Source organism: Eutrema salsugineum, unplaced genomic scaffold (genome assembly GCF_000478725.1).
Source record: "Eutrema salsugineum unplaced genomic scaffold, Eutsalg1_0 scaffold_5, whole genome shotgun sequence".
Taxonomy (NCBI): Eukaryota; Viridiplantae; Streptophyta; class Magnoliopsida; order Brassicales; family Brassicaceae; genus Eutrema; species Eutrema salsugineum.
In genome coordinates this window covers 9990260-10010608 of record NW_006256612.1, presented here as the reverse complement: position 1 = coordinate 10010608, position 20349 = coordinate 9990260, and the positions used below count along the sequence as shown (strand labels likewise).

Sequence of the window (20349 nt, the reverse complement as noted above, 5' to 3'; positions counted from 1 at the left end):
TTTAGTATTCCCACATTAGTGACAGCTCAGCGGAACTATAGGAACGACCGGACCAAAATTAAACCATATAAAATCATGGTCTATGGAACCGGTTTGATCAGAGCTGGTTAAATAAGTGACGCTTCTGACGGCAAGTATGGAACGTAGAGCTGAAATACGTTTAGGAGTTAATTTTGAAGATACAAAAGGTAAGCAAGCTTGAGTTAGAAGAAGTAAATAAATGTAATACGTGGCGTTAAATCCTCGATTCTGCTCTGCTCGAAAATAACCGCATTGAATCAGAATTTAGGAGTCTCCACTTCGAGAATTGTTCTTAAACTTATCCCACGCCGTTGCTTCAGCTGCTCAGCTCTTCGTTTATTACCTCGTTTATAACAGCCCGACCCCACCCCACCATAGTAAAATTACACATTTAACCAATAAGAAAACTCAAAAGCCTTATTCACTGGGTTTGGGCCACTTTCTCCAAACCTCCGGCCCACTAGATTTCAAAACAGCGAGACTTCCGCTTGAAGTTCAAGGACTAGATGAAATTATTTAGAGGAATATCATAACTTGCTTCGTTACATCTACGTAGTTTAGTAATCGATTACATGCGCGAGAGAGGAAAAAAGAAAAGAGAACATCAGAAAATGCTATTTGTTAAAACGTCGGTGGGGATTCCATTAACTGTGGAGGATTCCGATCAAAGTCCTCCGCCGGAGAAGATTGGCCGGGAACATCCGGAGGAGGCAGCCAGGATATTGGTGGCATAGGTGGAAACTCATCCAACGGCGGTGGAAGGGAGAACATCGGCGGCGCATCGTTTTGAGGTGGTGGTGGCGGAAACCATAACGGCGGTGGCTGTATCGTTGGATCCAAGCCCGGTTGCGGCGGCGGAGGAGACGGAACCAACGGTGGTGGGAACGCTATCACTGGTGGTGGTGGCGAAGGGAACAAGAAAAACGGTGGCGGAGAGGGAGGAGGAGGCGAAGGAACGAGCGGCGGAGGCGGAGGTGGTGGTGGGGACGGAACTAACGGCGGTGGATTCGGCCTTGGACGCGGTCTTGGACGTGATGGTGGACGCGGTGGTGGTGGAGACGGAACCAACGGAGGCGGATACGGCCTTGGACGCGGTCTTGGACGCGGTGGTTGGAAAGGGAGAAAAGGGTTTTCCGGTGAAGGTGTTGTAGGAAAAGTCCAATGGCCACAGATTCCGAACAAGTATTTGTACAGTGGATCGCAGTTTCTGCGTCCACGATTCTGACCGCCACCACTGCGTCTTCCTCTGTTTATTTGTGTTTGCTCCTTTATGGCTACTGCTTCGGCGTTTGCGTTCTCTTCATGATCTGATGTGGACTCTGTTGTGTGAGTGATTAAAGGGAGTAGTGAAAACAAAAATCCAATCACAAGAAGATTTTTTGCTTTCATCATCTTTTTCTGTTTACTTTTTGTTCTCTTCTTCTTTTGATACAGAGCTTCGACGTTAAGGGTTTTTATAAATTTTGGTACATTATTTCATAACTATTTGAAGGATAAATTGTCGATGTGTATTAAAAGCTTTAGTTGCTTAGAATTTTTGAATTATGTGCCACCGTTGTAATTAAATGAATGCGTTTGCCCATTCACTTCATGCTTATCTTCATTGTCTGCAAACTACTCTATCTTCCTTCAAAACGTTGACTTCAATTTAATTGTTACAAGTATTCTTTTTATTCGAAACTATTTTCTTCAGATAATTTAGTCACGGATGCTAATCAACTTCCATTTCTGAAGTACCAAATAGAATGCATTCAAATATTGTGGGCCGTAAATTTACCAAAGAAAAAGGCCTATTCCAATTAAAAGCCCAATTATCTTAATTAATTAACGGCACAGTTGAGAGTTATATCCGAAGTACAGGGGAAAATAAACAGACTAAAAGACGAGCTTCCAGGGAAGCTCAGAAGAAATAAAGGAGGTAGACGAAGCAGGCAAGAGCTAAAAATTAGATTCAATAAAGATTTTGTATCTTCAATCTCAGCGATGTATCTTCCTCCTTTAGACCCCTCATCATCAATTCCCTCCTCTTCCTCTGAGGTAAGAAATTCGGATTAGATTATAGATATTCTCGTCTTTCTCATTTCGCGCTGAAATCTTCTAAATTGGACAAGACAAAAAGAATCAGTTTTTGGTGTGCTTTCGTTGGTAATTCTTTCCGCAAGAGTTTAAACCCAATGTGGGAAATGTGATAATGAAGGAAAAACCCTAACTTGAGTTACTATTGTTTTCTTCTGTTGGATCAGCCACCAAAGCCGAGGATGATGATACAGAGATGCGAAAATGGTCTTAAGCTGAGGAAGCTGAATGATTATGTTGAAGAAGGCAAGGCTTTACAGATCGAGTCAAACATCGTGCATGCACAGGAGAATAAGCTTGTACTCTCCCAACCACCAAGAGCAGGTTTAGTGCCTCATACAACAAATCCCATATCTGAAGGTGCTTGATTTCTTCACATTTTACCTATTTTGTTGTGTCATCTTTCATCATTTTTGTAATTAGCTATAAGGAGTTTTCTTTTTCCCCCAAAGGTATTGAATTTAGGGCTTTTAAGCATTGAAAGCTGTTGCTATGGAATGAGACTATTAAATGACATGTTTCTTTCCTTGGAGAGCCGAGCTTCTGCATTCCTCAAAATTAATTGAATCATAAGCTAAAAGTTTTCGATTATCTCTCAGGTTTCGGGTTTATCTATGACAAAGGCAAGTTGTTTCATCTGTATTGACATTTTTGTTTTGTTATTCTCACGCATGTGTTGTAGAAGGGACTCAGAAAGTGTCAGCCAAAGAACAGTTGTATAAATTATGTGGTGTGAGACATTGGAAAGCACCAGTGTATGAGTGTGATGGCCCTTGCGATATGAAATTGTAAGTGGACATAATTCAATCACTCTCTCTTACATTTTTTCAGGTTGAAATATTTTAGCACTAACATGGCTTTTTGTTGTTTTGTTCAGATTTACAGTCAAAGCTACGGTTGAAATCAAAGTGGATTCTGGTATAACAGTTCTGGAGTGTTTCGGGGAACCACATAACAAGAAGAAAATCGCATCTGAGCAAGCAGCAGAAGCAGCGTTATGGTTTCTTAAGAATGTGGGTCTTACCCTTCAGACAGAGGAAGCTTCTGGTCGTCGAAGGAAGACAAAACCGCTTCAGTAGATGACGGTAATAGGAGAACCTGTGTAATGATCTTTGCCAGTTAGAATCCGTTAACATGACCAAATAGTGTAGTTTTGTTCATGTTTATTGGCCTGGAGGATTAGCATTTGATAGAAGCTTTACCTAGGGAGCTCATAAGGGTAGCTTCTATAACAAAATGTACATCTCTTATATGAATATGTTGGAATGTATCAGAAGTTGTGTTCTAGGATCTTCTTTTCTGTAACATTAGCTGTATATGTAAATGTAAACAATAAGTTATATATGGTTATCATCTCTCACACTGGTTAGTGATTTCTCACTATATCAGTCAGTAAATGAGTGTATTAAGATAATGGCAAAGATATATCCAGAGAGAATTAAGGACTTGCTCTGATTCAAAATCGCTACCTCACCATCTGTCTCATGACTAGTATAGATCACTTTCTTACAGAAGCTCAAGTAGGAGAATGAAAGGTATTTACATCGAAAGTAAAACAGCCTTTGGCTCTGTACAGAGTATTACGTCTAAACCTAGACTACACAAACACTTACCGAGGGAAGCACCTTAATATTATCTGGTCCATGTACTGCACAGGGTTTCAGGAGCGAGACTCCTATTCTGCTGGTTGATCTGGCAAATTGACATGACTTTCACATCCATTTCCTGCAACCAACACCAATAGAAAGTGTAGTTTTTGTTCTCTTGCGCACCATGGAGGTGATGAATGCTCAACGATTGTAATCACTCTCAATATAAGGAGCTATCACATTAAGTATCAACGAATTTTAGAAGTATGTTGTTTATCACTAATCATGGATTTAGAAGTAAACATTTTCATTTCTGATGGACAGGGTGGTGCAGACGAAATACCTTGAAATTTTACATCTAGATTCAGAGTTGAGAAACAAGAACTATTCCGGATATGAATTCATTATTATTCACGGCTATACAAATAGTTAACATTCATACCAAAATAAAAAAAATAGTTAACATTAAGTCGATTTGGATTTTTATGTGATAACATTAACTATTTAATTTAATTATGTGATTTGATATTTTTTTATTAAAAATACTAGATTTTATACTATGTATGATTAATGTTAACTATAATTTAGAACATATTTATTTACAGATATAGACTTATAAACTAAATTTTAATTGTGAGTATCCGAATCCGAGAGAAATACAAAAAACATACATATAAAAAGGGTGAAGAGGAAGAAATTGTCTCTCTCTTCTCCAATCAGGTGCCTCGTCTATCAGATTATCCCCCATCTAGAAGCTTTTCGTGGTGCCTCTGCTTCTCTCTACTCTCTTCCTTTTCTGGGTTTTGTTTATTTGACTCTCTTTCTCTTAATCTCCTTCTTCTTTCAATGCGTTTTCTTCCCACAACTCTTTCTCTAATTCTGTAAGATTCTGTCTGTGTACAGATGCGTCGTTCTGCTTCCGCATCGAAGAAGAAATCAGGCCAATCGAACGTTGATTCAATCACATCTTCCACCACGGATCTCTTTCGCTCAGGTTTTTACATCTCTCTCCTCTTCATCCTTTCCCGATTCCTGCGTCTAGGGTTTATGTAATTGTGCTCAAAGTTTGATTCTTTTTTTTTTCTTGGTCCGGGTTTTCGTGGTGCCGCCGCTTTGTAAATTGGATTAAAATCTTGTTAGCTTGTGATGGGAACTGGGTTGACGAATGAAGAAATGGATAATTGTGGATTTTGGATAATTGAACAATCTAAATCAGTAGCTGACATCTTCTTCATCGAACTCAGAATTTACTTTTCGAATTAAATTCTTCTGCATATTCGTCGTGATCAGAAAATTTTAATCGCCGTCGATTTTGTAGAAACGTACGACTTGTGTGTAATTTTGTTGTTTCTGTTGTTCAGCTTCGAGTAAGGCGACGACTAAAGAGATGGATCGAATAGATCACTTGTTTAATCAGTATGCCAATAAATCTTCCAATCTGATTGAGTAAGTATCCATTGTCGCACGAATCATCTATCTTTTTAAGCTCTGTTTCGTCCTAGCTAGTATCATTGAGAAATGGATGTAAAAGTTAAAATCTAGATCATTGTTTTCTGTTATATCCAGTTCCCGCCATAACATTATTGTTTGAGAACGCAGCTTCTAATATTTTGTTTTGGTATTACGTGAACAGCCCTGAAGGAATAGAGGAACTATGCTCCAATTTGGAAGTGTCTCATACTGATATCAGAATCTTGATGCTTGCTTGGTAATTATTATCCATCAAAATTTTCTCTATATATCTCTCTTTATATATATTTTTTACCACGATTACATATTCTCAAACCTTTAAACTCTCACATCACAGGAAAATGAAAGCTGAGAAACAAGGTTACTTTACAAATGTAAGATATGCGTAGGAATTTTACAGAATACATTAGAGCTAGAGATCCTTTCTCCTTTTGATACTCATCTTAATTCACTGTACATCTGTAGGAGGAGTGGAGAAGAGGCCTGAAGGCTTTAAGAGCTGATACAATCAATAAATTGAAGAAAGCCCTTCCCGAGCTCGAGAAAGAGGTTCATTTTATACTTTTTATTTTATTTGCATGTTGATCAGACATCTTCTAAGCATCCTAAATCATGTAAAGCTTTTCTTCTTATATATTGCCTCTTTAAGGTCCGGAGGCAATCAAATTTTGCTGATTTCTATGCTTATGCCTTCCGCTATTGCTTAACCGGTAAGATAAATTTCAGCTTCTGCATGATTTTATTGCGTTTCCCCTTCTCCTTCACCTTTTTTTTTTATGTTTGTATGACCTGTATTTGCTGTTAAAAATGGCAGAGGAAAAGCAGAAGAGCATAGACATAGAGACTATATGCCAACTCCTAGATATTGTCATGGGATCTACATTCCGAGCCCAAGTTGACTACTTTGTCGAGTATTTAAAGGTATAAACAATCTAATGTCCTGAATGTTTACTCGTAATCTTATCATCCATTGAATGTTTGTTTCTTTTTGTTTGCTTGACACAGATCCAAAATGACTACAAAGTCATAAATATGGATCAATGGATGGGCTTTTACCGGTTCTGCAATGAGGTATGTTTTCTTAATTCTCTTAAGTTGGCAGTTTCATCAACTAACTAGGATTGTTCGTATAACATTTTCAGATAAGTTTCCCGGAAATGACGGAGTACAATCCTGAGCTTGCATGGCCATTGGTTCTCGACAATTTTGTTGAGTGGATTCGCGAAAAACAAGCCTGAAAAAGCTTAACGTCGTTAAAAGTCCCCTCAATTTCTCAGCTTCAAAGCGTCAAAGCTTTTACTTGAGTGAGTAATCTTTTCAGAAAACACAGTTTAAACTCGAATCTTTTTTAGGTCCTCTGTTTTCGTCCGGTAAAGACTGATTCAATAAACTCTCTTTTTCGGTTTGGTTTGCAGGATCATTCGTCGGGCTCAACGAAAAAAATCAGCACAATTTTATTTCACTTTTTCATCCTTCAAACATTTAAAAAAGGACACATTATATGATTCTTGTTACATGTGATTAACTTTCGATAGAGGGAACACATTATTGTATGTTTAATTACATCAAGTTCTATTGGTACCAATTTACAATTTGTTCTGAAACGATGTTGAATTGTTTGTTACAAACGTAATTTATAACCATCAGATTCAATTAGAGGTGGACGGTGATGATAAGCTTACAAGAATTCCTTAAACCCCGCAAAAGAGAATCCCATATTCTCTCATAAACCCTAGGAAAAGCCTCCATCTTTGCTTCTGCTCCTTTGTTCTTCGTCTCTGTTAATGGCTCGTCTCGTCAGATATTTGAGAAGGACACTGATCTGTAGTTCACCGCCTTCGATATCGGTACGAAATCCTAGAATATGTGTCCACTCGTATCAAAACCCTAATTTTTCAATGAGCCGCAAATTCTTAAGCTCGGGGAGTTACGTGTCGGAAATGCGGAAGTCAGCTTTTGAGGGTAACATTCTCCGATTAATTCGTTCTGAGATTCAGTCCGAGCTCGATCACTCCCCTCCCCTTCAGGTATTCTAGTTATTGTTTCGACTCCTCTCTTTTTAAGAAAGGTTGAGACTTTTCAGAAATGGAATCAAAGTGTTGTGAAATGCTGCTCAGTCCGGATCAAATCATGTTTGCTGCCCATTGAATTGAGTTTTTGTTCTGAGAATCTTTCAGGTTAAATGCCCTTTATGAGCCCAATTTTAAGATGATGACGGAAGAAACGCACTCTGCTTTGTTTATTTGAATCAATATTCTTGCATGGTCCTATAGAAAAACTGGTTCCTGTCTAAATCTTTCCTGTGTCTACACTGTCTGATGATCTGTCTACTTGTTTGCATACGAAATCGCAGCCTGAGGACAGGTTTGGTCCATTCACGGTGGATGAGCGGCCAGGGGAGCAGTGGATTAGCTTGAGAAGAAAATTTGGGGAGAAGGAAGATATCAAGATCGAAGCAACCATGTTTGATGGATCAGTTCCATCATCAAAATCAACAAGCAGTGACCCTGAAGATGTTCAGCTTCACATTACCTTCATTGTCAACATCTCTAAGGGTGGTGATGGTGAGACGTTAGAGATCATGTGTTCTGCTTGGCCTGATACTATACAGATCTCCAAGTTCTTTGTTCGTAAAAGCAGCAAGAGGTCACCAAATGCCTATATTGGACCAGAATTCGAGTACAGTGACTTGCTCTTCTCTTTTTAAATCTTAAAGATTCCTTTTATTTGTTTCTGATATGATGAAACTAAACCTGGTCTTTGATCGTTTACAGGGAAATGGAAGATGAACTTCAAGACTCACTTTATCAATTTTTGGAGGAAAGAGGTATAAGTGATGATCTTGCTGTGTTCTTTCATCAGTACATGAAGAACAAAGATAAAGCCGAGTATATTAGATGGATGGAGACTGTTAAATCTTATGTTGAGAAAAAATAAATTCTTCTCCTTACCACATTCCTAAGCAACCAGTGAATTTGAATATTAGCTTTCAAATATGTATTAAGTGGATACATAATTATTTATGATTAAGATTTTATTAAAGCCATTTATTCTCAAATTTTTGTAAACTTCTCTTCTTTTTGTGCGAAATTCTTGTATACTTATCAATGTCACAACAGAACAGCTAAAAACTCCAGTAAAAGATGAGAGGAACAGATGGTGAATAAGCTCATCTAAACTGCAATGATAACACCGATGATACCGATGATACCGATGATAAACTAGCTGTACACAAAATATTTTATGTTTTTTTTCGATCTTTAGATTCTTTACTAGAACACCGATGATCACAGAACAAATTGACATCATGGGTAAACCAAACCAGACGTGGCCCAACAGAGAGATCAATTGAAAGAAATGGGCAAATTTTACTTGGTTAACCAGTAGATAAATATGAGAAATGTGCATACAGCCGCAACCAGTGAGAGAATGATCGTATCCATAGACTTTTTCCTCTTTATTGCTGACAGAATAGTGTTCACCTGCAGTGGTTTCAACCATAAAATTGCAGAGTGAGGTTTAGGGATGATACCGATAACATGGAGCATACCCGAGCAGAAAGAAGGCAAAGACCAAAAAAGTTTGTAAAGACGAGAAAAGAAAGCTCTTTGTACCGTGGGTAGACGGCTGGTGACATTGCTAAGCTTTGAGTTGATGCCTCCAAAATTTGAACGTTGAAACATAAGTGTCCCAAGTGTTGCCTGAGCTTGTGAAATGACACCATCCATCTGTACCATTTATATAATAGGCAGTTCACATAAGACATGGGGTGTTCAAATAACTTGAGAAAGCCCGGCTTAATGTATGATACAGCTGTTGAGTCTCACAAAAAAGTTAAGAGTGTTATTTACCTGCGCTGTATTGCGGTTGATTCCCACATGTTCCTTGAGCAGGGCTTGTTCTGTAGACCCATCCCCATCCTCTAAGTCTAACCTAGTCCGGTCAAATTCCCTAAAATCCTCAAGAAGTGAAGCATGCTCTTGCTTTGCTCTAAGACTGGAGCGGTGTCGATAAAACTCCTGCATTTCAAATGAGTCATGCATACACAAGGGCCGAACAAGACTGATTTTTGAGTCATAAACTAGTCCAAAAGAAAATTGTAAACTGATGGTTGAAAAGATAACATTCCATTGCTAATAAATATAGAATAAACCAAAGCTAAAGAGCTAAGTGAATTATTAAATGGTCTGAGTGAGAAAATGGATAAATACATGTGTCAGATCTTGAAGGATCTCCTGATGCCGAGTTAAAGTATGTGAGACCATTTCTGATCCACCTGAAGATACCCACGCTTGCATCTGCGCATTTACTTGTTGCAGTTGCCTTAGCAGTAAGTCAATCCCCGCTTCAAGATCGCTCTCTGTACCGTCTGACTTTGTTAAAGCCTTTGTCGAAACAAGTCTACGATATGAATGCATCTGCTCGTCAAGCTGAGCTTCAATCTTTCTAGCCTGTGGGATTCAACACAAAGCATCTCCATTTCAGTATCACAAGGGAATGAATCTTAACGTTAACGTTGGATCCAATAGAAAGATATATATTATCTTTGAGAATCAGCCAACAAGAAATGACGAATATATTCCATTAGAACCCAGAAGAGTGATATCATAATCAGGCTTCCAGAACCCAATTTCAATACAGATTTCAGACGCTACTAGCTACGCAAATTGTGATCCTAAAGAATTATCCAAATGCTTCGAAATTAAAGAAAAATTACCTGTTTCCGTAAAGCATCCCAAGAGCTAGGAACATCCATGGTGTCCACCGAATCAGTAAAAATCACTCCTTTCTTGCTATTCCGACAAAGAGACGTTTTTTCCCCGTATATAAATCAGATGCGAAACTTTCACCAGATCAAAGATTATTCCTCCTCCTCCTCCTCCTCGTAACCAAACCTACGACTCCCCAAAAGATGTGATCCAATATCAAAAGAAGCAAAACGGATCTGATCGAGAGAAGAAGAAGAGATTTCGTTCGGAGACGCAGACGGAATTTCTGCGTGCCCCTTCAATGGCAGCAAATAGGTTCCATTTTGCGTAATCAATAATTAATTCAAGAATGACGACGATTTGGGGGGCTATGCTCCAGTGTTTTTCACCCCACACTATTAATTTGGACCAGATGACCCATCCACGTGGAATAAGACCTCCACGAAAAACGACATCGTTCATAGTTTTAGGCCATATTTCCCATTACTTAATACCTCAACAAAAAAACGACACCGTCACGGTCCCACAATCAATTCGTCGTCGCCGCCTTCGATCTCGTTCTACCGCCGGCTACTTGTCGCCGCCGGTAACGCGAATAGCCAGAAGCACGTGATGAACACGCAATTTCATGACGGCGGAGAAGACCCTTGGCTTGCTCCGGACAAACTTTACCATGTAATATTCTGTTTCTCCATCTCTCTCCTCTTCTCTACGCTCGCCTCTCTCTCTCGCTACTCCTTTCTACGCCGTCACTCCATCTTGATCGGATCTGCGTTCTCACTCGCCGCCGGTGCGGCTAAAGAAGCTGCCGATCACTTTGGTGTCTTCCCTTCCGCAGGTGCCTCCGCGAGAGACGCCGTCGCGGACGCCGTCGGAGTTGTGATCGCTGCTTTTCTTCTCTTCATTTGGAGGAAATCTCGCAGGTCACGTTCAGAACCGGGTCAAACCCGACCGATCCTGCCGATTTGAATGCCCTTTTACTAGTTACTGCTTTGTTTACTTAGACAAATGTGAGAGAAGATTCGAGTTTTTCTTCTTCATCTTAGGGACTTAGACTTAATCGAGCTCGATTCAAAGGGATGAGAAAAAACAGCCAACCATTGTCACTGTCTAGTTTTCAAATAGAATCTCAAAATTTTATTAAAAGGTTCCGATCATCACAGTTGTGGTAATCTCCTTGTCTTAATTGTTAGATTAACTCTGTCATCTACATTTTGATGATCAATCTGAAAATTTCAAGAGATGTCAAAATAAAGGTCTTGGCTAGGTGAAAACGATGTTACTTTCATCGAAAATGAAGAAACATTTCTACTCTAATCAATACTTAAAAAATACTCGTTTACCATTTGTTTGTTCATCGTGGAGATTATCGAGAAGCACCGGACTGTTCAACTCTTATCGTTTCTGATGTAACATTAAATTTTTTTTTTGGTCGAATGTAACATTAATTTTCAAAACCGGGTTTCAATATCTTTTGGCTTTTGTTGACCAAAAAGGTGAACTTGTTTTGTTTTTTTTTAAACCTTATGAAAACCAACGTAAATAGATTTGAATTGAATTAAGACGGATCAAATTCTTTTTTTTTTTTGCTAAAAAATCAAATTCATAATGTCGTTAGAAAAATGTCAATAACAAATTGAAAATCGAACTCTAACTATACTCACAAACAACAAAACAAAGACAAGTTTGATATTTCAGACATGTATCGTCAAATATTAGTCAAGATGGCCGAGTTGGCGCTTTAAAGGGCGTGACATGATTATAAATAATATTACGTCCTAACTAATTTTTTTCTTACGGAGTATTTTTTTCATAATTGTTTTAGTTATTGGTTTATTTTGCTGGTCCGCGTAGGCCCATAGCGTTTCCTATTGGCGCATTTGCTTAGAAAGGGGTTCGTCGGAATCATCATCAGTCCTCACTCTTTACTCTTCTCCTCTCTTCATCAGTCGTCGCTTCATCGGCGTGTTTTCGTTTCTGCCCCGTCTCACCTAAAGCTCAAGGTTTCTCCTACTCTCTCTTCTCCATAGTGAAAATCTCCCAAATGATTTCTCGCATCATATTTCTTCTGGGCATCTCGTGCTTTATTTAACGCTTTACTCACTTGGTCTGTAGAATATCTGGATTTCGTTCGGTTCCTTATCATGCATGCATTAATACCGTAATCGATTTTCTAAATGCTGTATCAATTTCTTCTCTTTTGCTCCATCCTATGTTTATATCTTTTTGGGGAGGTGTTAAGCTCAGTTCTTGCCTAGGGTTTCTCTTTCTTCTGGGATTTCGTTATTATCGACGCAGTTTGCTAGAAACTGAGTCTCTTTTAGAAAGTGCCCATGACTTCATCTTCCAATTGATCAGCAAACTTTGCTGCATGAACTATCCGGTGAAGTTTTTGCTTTCCGATGTGACATACGCGTTTTAAGTCTGAAGTATCTCGATTTTCTTTAGCGTTTTGGTGAATGAATCATCCTCTTGATTGCTTTATTTCAACTGTTTTACTTGTAAAGCTCCTGTCTCAAGAAATGTTTCGATTGTGTTCCAGGTAAAGCAGCTACGATGGGTATTTCATCGGATGAAGAGTCCGAGATAAGCGAGTCAGAGATCGACGATTATTCTGAAATACCGTACCTGATGTTGCAGACTGGGAAATACAAGGTTAAAGTGAACGGAAATCTGAGATGCCCTTTTTGTTCAGGCAAAAAAAAACAGGATTACAAGTATAAGGAGTTGATTGCCCATGCTTCAGGGGTTTCCAAAGGATCTGCAAACAGAAGTGCTAAACAGAAGGCTAATCATCTCGCCTTGGCAAAGTACTTAGAGAACGAGCTTGCTGGTGATGCAGAACCTGTTCCACGCCCTCCAGTTCCTCAGTTGGACGAGTCAGAAGCGAAACCGGGTGACATTTATGTCTGGCCATGGATGGGGATTGTCATTAATCCTTTGAAAGAAACTGATGACAAGGAAGCTCTACTTGATTCAGCTTATTGGTTGAAGGAGCTTTCTAGATTTAATCCTATTGAGGTGAATGCCTTTTGGGTCGAACAAGATTCAGCCGTTGGGGTTATTGCTAAGTTTAACAGCGACTGGAGTGGGTTTGCGAGTGCAACAGAGCTTGAGGAGGAGTTTGAGAACAAAGGTTGCAGCAAAAAGGAGTGGACGGAGAAGAGAGGAGATTCTGAGTCCAAGGCCTATGGTTGGTGTGCACGTGCCGAAGACTATAACTCTGAAGGGCCAATTGGTGAGTACCTCTCCAAGGAGGGAACGCTAAGAACGATTTCAGATATTTCTCAAGAAAAAGCTCAGGATAGAAACAGTGTTCTGGACGAACTTTCGGATATAATTGCTATGACAAACGAAGATCTGAACAAGGTTCAATACAGTTACAACAAGACGGCGATGTCACTGCAGAGAGTCCTAGACGAGAAGAAAACCTTGCATGAAGCTTATGCAGACGGTTTTTACTAAACACTAATATGTTTATGATTCGTGTAGCATGTGTTAGGGTATCTGACTATTGTCTCTTTTCTTTTATCTCCTCAGAAACAAAGAAGATGCAGCGGATGTCGCTTCTCAAGATCCAGAGGATCCTAGCAGATAAAGAGAGGCTAAGTGATTTACTGGAGTCTAAGATGGTACAACTGCAGACTTGGTCCAAACAGTTGGACAAAGAGGAAGCACTAACTGAACAGGAGAGACAAAAGCTTGATGAAGAAAAGAAAAAGGTAATATCCGTCCTCAGTCAGTATCATACATAGGAAAGAATCAGTCTGTGCGTATGTGTGCATTTATGTTTTCCGAGTTACAATAATCACTTTATATCTTCTTGGTTTGGCAGAGTGATGCTATGAACATCTCCCTCCAGTTAGCCTCCCGCGAGCAGAAAATTGCTGACGAGAGCGTTTTGAGACTTGTAGAAGAGCATAAGGTATATTTCATAGTACACAACTGAAACTGTATAACAAGTTAAACTCATAATAGGGAAAAAAGGCTTCCAACATTTGTGTCTCGAGTTTGAAATTCTCTCTTTCTTCAACTCCAGAGACAAAAAGAAGAGGCTTTGAACAAGATCCTTCAGCTTGAGACGCAGCTAGACACCAAACAGACATTAGAAATGGAGATTCAAGAGCTGAAAGGAAAATTACAAGTGATGAAGCATTTGGGGGATGATGATGATGAGGCGGTCAAGCTGAAAATGAAGGAGATGACAGATGAGCTGGAGGAAAAGAAGTCCGAGTTAGAAGATCTGGAGCAGATGAACTCAGACCTGATGACAAAAGAACGTCAAAGCAATTTGGAGATACAAGCAGCGCGGAAAAAATTAATTGCGGTAAATAATTTTCTAATGCTTTAGTGTTTTTGGGTACTGATACACTTGCATTTTACCATTACGTAGCATTTTATAACAAAATATTCCTGAATAATTTGTTTTTATCGCGTCTGAAATGCCAGAGACATGGTCAAACTTTATCATTTATTGGATATTTTCAGCTCGCAATTGAACCTGCAAGTTGAATTACCTGGTTGGTTAATACACTTGTTTGATGAGGAAATACATTACGATTAATTGACTGATGCTATAGTTTATTGGATATATTCAGCTCACAATTGAACCTGCAAGTTGGAGTAATTGGTTGGATAATAAACTTGTTTGATTAGGACTAAGTCAAGGGAATGACTTCTCATCTGATTCCATTATGATTAATTGACTGATGTAAAATTCACAGACATTATCTTGTCTATAGATAACGTTATGGCCTGTACAAACAAGCAAAATTTGGACCAATCTGCGAGTGATTTAATTGTTGCCTAAGTTGTTTAAGGTCTGAAAGCTCTTTTCTTCAGGGTTTGACAGGATTGTTGGGTGCCAATACTGATATCGGGGTTAAAAGGATGGGAGAACTCGATGAGATACCCTTCTTGAATGTTTGCAAGCAAAGATATTCTGCAGATGAAGCTTCAATTGAAGCTGCCACCCTTTGCTCTACATGGCAGAAGAACGTCAACGATATTTCCTGGCAGCCGTTCAAACATGAAGGAACCGGGTACAAAGCAACGGTATGTTCTTTCCCACTGTCTCATCCAATTTTACTGAATTATTGGTTTAGGTTGACGCCATCATGGCTTTGAAAATGTCTGGTTGTCTTACCCTTTCTGGGCCACTGTATCAGTTAAATATGTAGGAGAAACCTGTGATTCTGTGAATGTTGAAACTTTTATCCATATGTTGGTATGACTGTTTTCTGAGTTAGCAGTAACTGATTTAGATGGTTATGGTTGCAGGAAGTGGTTGACGAGAACGATGAGAAGCTGAAGAAGCTTAAAGGAGAGTGGGGAGAAGAGGTTCATAACGCAGTTAAGACAGCTCTGGAAGAGTTGAATGAGTACAATGGAAGTGGTAGGTACATTACCCCAGAACTTTGGAATTTCAAAGTAGGAAGGAAAGCAACATTGAAGGAAGTGATTACTTTCATTTCGAACGACATCAAAACTGTGAAACGCAAAAGAACCTGAAGGTACGCTTTATGTTCTTGTGTTGACAGCTGACACAAGTCTCCTAGAGAGCTTGTATATGTTATGTGCTGGTTTAAACTTGCACTCCATAACCTGAGAACCTTGTAAGAGGCTTTATAAGGTTTAGGGTAAAAACTGGTTAACAAATACTACACGGACATGAATTACACGGACGTGATCTCGTTTGTTGAAACCAGTTGAAGAACACTAATTCTGATATGGTCCAAGTTTGGTCTAATGAATCCAATGGTCTTCTACTTTGGTTGCAGGATGGAGGAGGAATAAGAAAGAATGGTTAAGCTTTTATGTGTGAGAATTGAGGAGCTTAAATGATGTAAAATAATTAAGTTGCTCATATACTCTTGTATTAAGACTTGGCTCTTCGACTTGTTGTACCTCTGAATCTTTTCTTTGAAAGATTTCGAACAGCTAATTAGCCCCTTCTTTTATTAGTTATGCTCTGGTTTATACTTTTTGCTTCAGGTTTCTTGTTTATTTGCCCTCCCATATATTTTAATAGATATATTATTAGAATAGAAATATAATTCTGTTAAGTGGACAAAGAAATCATGATGTATTTCTTGTGTCAAACATGATAAATTTTTTTTTTCCCTCATCAAACATGATAATTATAAATAAGTTTGTGGGTTTGGCAGGTTAAGATTATTTTGGCATTTAGCATAAATAATAACATAAAATAATATTCAGATGGTAAGGAATTTATTTTGTAAGGTTTCTTCTTGGAGAAGAAATGAGAGGCCTAAGAAGTAAATAAATGACTATAAAGATGAAATTAGGATTCATTTTGGTGTGGAAACAAGACATTTGTGGGGAAGAGAAAAGAAAAAGCCTGAAAAGGTAAAACCGATTTATTATTTTGCCAGAGTCGAGAAAATTAGATTTATTAATTGATTAATAACCTCTTTCTTCTTCTCCCAATTTCCAGCATCATCCTCTTCGATAAACCACCACATCCTCTGAAACCCTAACCTGGAGATTCGCCGCCTTCTCCAGAATAATCTATCTATTCCCTTGAATTTCCAGGTTCGACTCGAGCGCTCTATTTCATACATCTATCAATTGCGTTTTTGGTTTCGTTGAATCTTTGTGTGAGATTTCGTGGATTGATTGTTATTGGCATTGGAATCTTGTTGCAGATACTTATAAAACCGGATCGGATCTTTCTCTAGATCCGTTCTAGGTTTCCTTCAATTGTCTCTCACATCCGGATGCAAAATCTTGACTCGGATTCATCATCATCATCATCATCACCATTATAATTATAACCGACGACGAGAGAGATGGTTCCGAAAGAGGACGATTCGATTGAAATCCGCGAGGTCTGGAACGAGAATCTTGGAGCGGAGATGTCTCTGATTTCACAAGCCATCAACCATTTCCCGTACGTGGCCATGGACACAGAATTCCCAGGAATCGTGTGCAAGACAGTAACGACAGACGAAAACCCAAAGCGCAACGAATTCAACTGCTACGAATCCCTGAGGACGAACGTGAACATGCTAAACCTGATTCAGCTCGGCCTCACATTATCGGACGAGCAAGGAAACCTCCCGACCTGTGGAACCAACAACAAGCAATGCGTCTGGCAATTCAATTTCAGAGAATTCAACCTAAAAACGGACGTGTTCGCCATGGATTCCATCGAGCTCCTCCGTCAATCAGGCATCGATTTCGCGAAAAACAACCATTTGGGCATCGAGTCAAGACGATTCGCGGCGCTGCTAATGTGCTCAGGGGTGGTGCTTAACGATAAGGTACAGTGGGTTACGTTCCACTGCGGATACGATTTCGGATACTTGCTGAAGCTTCTTACCGGGAAGGATCTGCCGGAGGATCAATCGGATTTCTTCCTTCTGGTCAAGACGTTTTTCCCGACTGTCTACGACATCAAATACCTCATGGATTTCTGCAACGGTCTCTGGGGCGGTCTGAGCAAAGTAGCCGAGCTGCTTCTTGTCAAACGAGTCGGGATTTCGCACCAGGCCGGGTCAGATAGTTTGCTTACTTCGCGTGTGTTCAGGAAGATGAAGGAGAAGCACTTCACTGGTTCCATGGCTAAATATTCTGGTGTTTTGTATGGATTAGGATGTGTTTACAAACCTCAGCTCCTCGCTGAAAAGAAAATGAAAAACTAAAAAAAAAAAGATAATAATTTAAAAAGCAGAGTTTTTTTGTTTTGTTGAGATTGTTGAAGCTTTTGCATTACAAAATAGGTGTTTGAAGCAGAGTATGGACACACAATAATTCAGACAAGGATCATAGAAAAAACATTCTTAATTTTTCTTGTTTGGAAGAGCTAGCTTGAAATGATTCCACAGTACCCATCACATGACCATTTAGAGGAATTGCGTTCTAGATTCATTTGTTTTGCAATTCCACAAAATCAAAGACAAATAACAAACAAATTCAGTCGTTATCACAAGCTGGAAGAGAAGGAAGAGACTGCAAGGAAGCAAATCAACAATATTATTAGTCTTGCCATTAAACGACGACCATTTAGTTGGGCCGGTAAAAGCCCAAATACGTGGCCTGGTCCGTAACGATTCATCAAATGAATATTCTGGTGAAATTAGGGTTTATGTCTCCATATAAGTTGTTCCCAATTTCTTCCTCATCCTTTCCGCTGCAGCCGTCTTCGTCTCTGAGGTTAGTCTCTTTCAGCTCCTCGAATTTTGTACGATCTGACCGGTTTCGCACGATTGTAATCTGCTATGTATTAGACTGTCGGACTTTTTTTCTTACTATCCAGATTTTTTGCTGCCTTTGTTAGAGTTTTTGAGACTGATTTGCTTCGTTTATATTGGCAGATAACAAGGACATTTTTTTGGGTCGTTTAAAGGCATTTTAAGGAGACAACATGTCTGGGTAAGCTTCTCTTGCGTTGTGGCTATGCTGCATTTTTAATCTGCGGAATCAGTGATAACTAGCCAGCTTCTTAGTTTTTTAGCTCGACTTATTCGCGCGGTCTATGTTTTACGGGGCATCATCCTATATAATGAAATGTGTTCTTGCATCGTTGATGCTTCTATCATTGCCCGATGATAGTTTATGCTTTTAGGTTCATTTTTTGTCAGGGATTAAGGTTTTGTTTCAGCTCAATAGATTATCGTACTCGAATTGCGGTTGGACATAGTTTGTTTGTTCAATAACCTGTTTTATGATTTTCATTTCAAATGGATGAATTAAAACACTGGTCTTTGTAGCTGGGACTTGATTGGACACAATTCATATGTCATATTTGCTTGAGAAATCCGTTTTAATAAATGGTATGAGTGTGGTTTGGTGTGTGCTCGATTGCTGTATGTCTGAATTTTATATTCTTTACTTATTTAGTGATGAGGCTGCTCCCGTTGTTCCTCCCGTTGCTGAGCCAGCGGCCATCCCAGAGGACATGGACTTGTTGACTGCATTGGAGTTGACTCTTAGGAAGGCTCGTGCTCATGGTGGTGTGGTTCGTGGTCTCCATGAAAGCGCTAAGCTTATTGAGAAGCGTTCGGCTCAGCTCTGTGTCTTGGCTGAAGACTGCAACCAACCTGATTACGTCAAGCTTGTTAAAGCTCTCTGTGCTGATCACAACATCAACTTGCTTACAGTTCCAAGTGCCAAGACCCTCGGCGAATGGGCTGGTGTAAGTCTTCGTTTTTCCGAATCTACCGGCTCTCCATATATGAACGAATGATTGGTTAATAACAAAGAAAAATACAAATCTATTATGTTGTTGCAGCTGTGCAAGATCGACTCTGAGGGCAATGCCAGGAAGGTTGTTGGATGCTCCTGTCTTGTAGTCAAGGTATATATTTATTGACTTTACATATGAAGAATCTCTAATTCATAAAAGTAATTAGCTTTTTTCTGTCTCTGGTCAGTTAGTTGAAATGAGTTCTGTGTGTTTTTGCTTGCTCTTTCAGGACTACGGTGAGGAGACAACTGCACTCAATATCGTCAAGAAGCACATTGAATCTAACTAAGTCTCGAATTTCAGATGTTTTTCCATCACAATGCTGTTTTCTCTTGGTTTTGATATTTAATATTTAGCAGACAGCTCTCGAGATTTGTTTGGAACATGATCAAGTTTTGCTGTTATGTAGGCTCTACTCTTCCAAGGCCAAATTTGCTTGCTTGAGAATATCGTTGCCCAGTTTTTTACTTTCACAAAATTAATGTTTGAGATTTACCATTTAAAAGTAGATGAAAACGTGAACGGCAGATTACGTATGGTATGTTATATACGGTAGCAAAGTTCTCTTAGCTTAGCAAGAGCTTATATTGGCGTTAAAGATGTATAAGTGAACTCAACATCTTTATTTATGTCCACTCTTATTATAGAATTTGTATTTTCCTACAGAGTTGACGTTTCACAAACTCGATTTCTTTTTTTGATTAATCAACAGGATTTTTGTTGTTTTTTGTTTTGCGTCAAGGAATTTTGTATGCATTAAGTACATCCAAGTAAATGATTCATTTTATTTTCACATAATTTGTTTTTATTTTCACCTTTTCTAGCTGTGTTACTCTAACTTTTAAGAAGAACCTTTGGTTTTTAGTTTTTACACGAACATAAAAACCTGAAAATTTCAATTGTTTCGAAGTGAAATACTCCAGGAGAAGGGCGGGAAAGAGACGAACCCGAGCTTAGCACCAAGCCACCGATTAACAGTTCTGGTATCGAGCAATATTTAATTGTAATTTGTAGAGATGCTAAATTACGAATTAAAGGAAAAACACTTGATTACTTATTATCAACCGATAAAACACATTTGTCTCCACATGATTGATTTTTGTTTTTTTCCTCAACACTTTTGACTTAATTGAGTTTAAGGACCAACGTTTTTTTGTTCTTTATAAGAGTTGATTATTATTTTCTCTTTGAACCGGTGGTATACACAAGTAAGAGCAGTTCTTGCATGTTCAACATCGCTGCTTTATATAAAAAGCGCATCAGACTTGTAAAA

The 20349-nt window shown here is 39.0% G+C and overlaps 9 protein-coding genes across 14 annotated transcripts in view; 8 read left to right on the top strand and 1 right to left on the bottom strand.

Moving 5' to 3' along the window:
• The window catches only part of LOC112084033 (glycine-rich cell wall structural protein), a 2742-nt gene extending 1283 nt beyond the window's left edge, over positions 1 to 1459 (top strand). The window contains 1 exon segment of the mRNA XM_024152293.1: positions 813 to 1459. Within this exon segment, the coding sequence (XP_024008061.1) occupies positions 813 to 1246 (434 nt within the window). The 3' untranslated portion in view covers positions 1247 to 1459.
• A 425-nt stretch (positions 1460 to 1884) lies between these two features.
• LOC18993298 (ribonuclease 3-like protein 1) lies at positions 1885 to 3494 on the top strand. 2 transcript variants are annotated; one of them, XM_024152810.1, is made up of 4 exons: positions 1885 to 2058; positions 2265 to 2457; positions 2783 to 2885; positions 2975 to 3494. In XM_024152810.1, the coding sequence occupies exons 1-4, from the start codon at positions 2005 to 2007 to the stop codon at positions 3174 to 3176; spliced, it is 552 nt and encodes a 183-aa protein (XP_024008578.1). In that variant the 5' UTR covers positions 1885 to 2004; the 3' UTR covers positions 3177 to 3494. The 2 variants fall into 2 exon arrangements, with proteins under 2 accessions (XP_024008578.1, XP_006416874.2); XM_006416811.2 differs by having other exon boundaries at positions 2780 to 2885; positions 2975 to 3439.
• An 853-nt stretch (positions 3495 to 4347) lies between these two features.
• LOC18993296 (DCN1-like protein 4) lies at positions 4348 to 6760 on the top strand. Of its 4 annotated transcripts, none has more exons than XM_006416809.2 (11): positions 4348 to 4450; positions 4590 to 4680; positions 5048 to 5132; positions 5320 to 5394; positions 5494 to 5530; positions 5622 to 5705; positions 5806 to 5866; positions 5971 to 6077; positions 6162 to 6227; positions 6299 to 6460; positions 6572 to 6760. In XM_006416809.2, exons 2-10 carry the CDS (start codon positions 4590 to 4592, stop codon positions 6392 to 6394), a joined length of 702 nt encoding a protein of 233 aa, XP_006416872.1. In that variant the 5' UTR covers positions 4348 to 4450; the 3' UTR covers positions 6395 to 6460; positions 6572 to 6760. The 4 variants fall into 4 exon arrangements, with proteins under 4 accessions (XP_006416872.1, XP_006416871.1, XP_006416869.1 ...); XM_006416808.2 differs by having other exon boundaries at positions 4384 to 4447; XM_006416807.2 differs by having other exon boundaries at positions 4386 to 4486.
• A 125-nt stretch (positions 6761 to 6885) lies between these two features.
• LOC18993295 (uncharacterized protein At2g39795, mitochondrial) lies at positions 6886 to 8246 on the top strand. The gene is made up of 3 exons (XM_006416805.2): positions 6886 to 7183; positions 7510 to 7835; positions 7931 to 8246. The coding sequence occupies exons 1-3, from the start codon at positions 6941 to 6943 to the stop codon at positions 8091 to 8093; spliced, it is 732 nt and encodes a 243-aa protein (XP_006416868.1). The 5' UTR covers positions 6886 to 6940; the 3' UTR covers positions 8094 to 8246.
• Positions 8247 to 8382: 136 nt separating this feature from the next.
• LOC18993294 (Golgi SNAP receptor complex member 1-1) lies at positions 8383 to 10215 on the bottom strand. The gene is made up of 5 exons (XM_006416804.2): positions 9874 to 10215; positions 9368 to 9607; positions 9008 to 9175; positions 8771 to 8884; positions 8383 to 8638 (listed from the first exon to the last, which is right to left on the bottom strand). The coding sequence occupies exons 1-5, from the start codon at positions 9910 to 9912 to the stop codon at positions 8525 to 8527; spliced, it is 675 nt and encodes a 224-aa protein (XP_006416867.1). The 5' UTR covers positions 9913 to 10215; the 3' UTR covers positions 8383 to 8524.
• Positions 10216 to 10954, top strand: LOC18993293. Its single transcript, XM_006416803.2, has one exon. The coding sequence runs from the start codon at positions 10478 to 10480 to the stop codon at positions 10832 to 10834; it is 357 nt and encodes a 118-aa protein (XP_006416866.1). The 5' UTR covers positions 10216 to 10477; the 3' UTR covers positions 10835 to 10954.
• A 764-nt stretch (positions 10955 to 11718) lies between these two features.
• LOC18993292 (factor of DNA methylation 1) lies at positions 11719 to 15849 on the top strand. Its single transcript, XM_006416802.2, has 8 exons — positions 11719 to 11868; positions 12408 to 13319; positions 13406 to 13587; positions 13701 to 13790; positions 13905 to 14192; positions 14708 to 14920; positions 15146 to 15378; positions 15646 to 15849. Exons 2-7 carry the CDS (start codon positions 12422 to 12424, stop codon positions 15374 to 15376), a joined length of 1902 nt encoding a protein of 633 aa, XP_006416865.1. The 5' UTR covers positions 11719 to 11868; positions 12408 to 12421; the 3' UTR covers positions 15377 to 15378; positions 15646 to 15849.
• Positions 15850 to 16205: 356 nt separating this feature from the next.
• LOC18993291 (probable CCR4-associated factor 1 homolog 2) lies at positions 16206 to 17582 on the top strand. Of its 2 annotated transcripts, XM_024153409.1 has the most exons (3): positions 16214 to 16234; positions 16323 to 16420; positions 16534 to 17582. In XM_024153409.1, exon 3 carries the CDS (start codon positions 16678 to 16680, stop codon positions 17530 to 17532), a length of 855 nt encoding a protein of 284 aa, XP_024009177.1. In that variant the 5' UTR covers positions 16214 to 16234; positions 16323 to 16420; positions 16534 to 16677; the 3' UTR covers positions 17533 to 17582. The 2 variants fall into 2 exon arrangements, with proteins under 2 accessions (XP_006416864.1, XP_024009177.1); XM_006416801.2 differs by having other exon boundaries at positions 16206 to 16420.
• Positions 17583 to 17927: 345 nt separating this feature from the next.
• LOC18993290 (40S ribosomal protein S12-2) lies at positions 17928 to 19581 on the top strand. Its single transcript, XM_006416800.2, has 5 exons — positions 17928 to 18043; positions 18205 to 18262; positions 18731 to 19025; positions 19122 to 19187; positions 19306 to 19581. Exons 2-5 carry the CDS (start codon positions 18255 to 18257, stop codon positions 19363 to 19365), a joined length of 429 nt encoding a protein of 142 aa, XP_006416863.1. The 5' UTR covers positions 17928 to 18043; positions 18205 to 18254; the 3' UTR covers positions 19366 to 19581.
• The last annotated feature ends 768 nt before the right edge of the window (positions 19582 to 20349 follow it).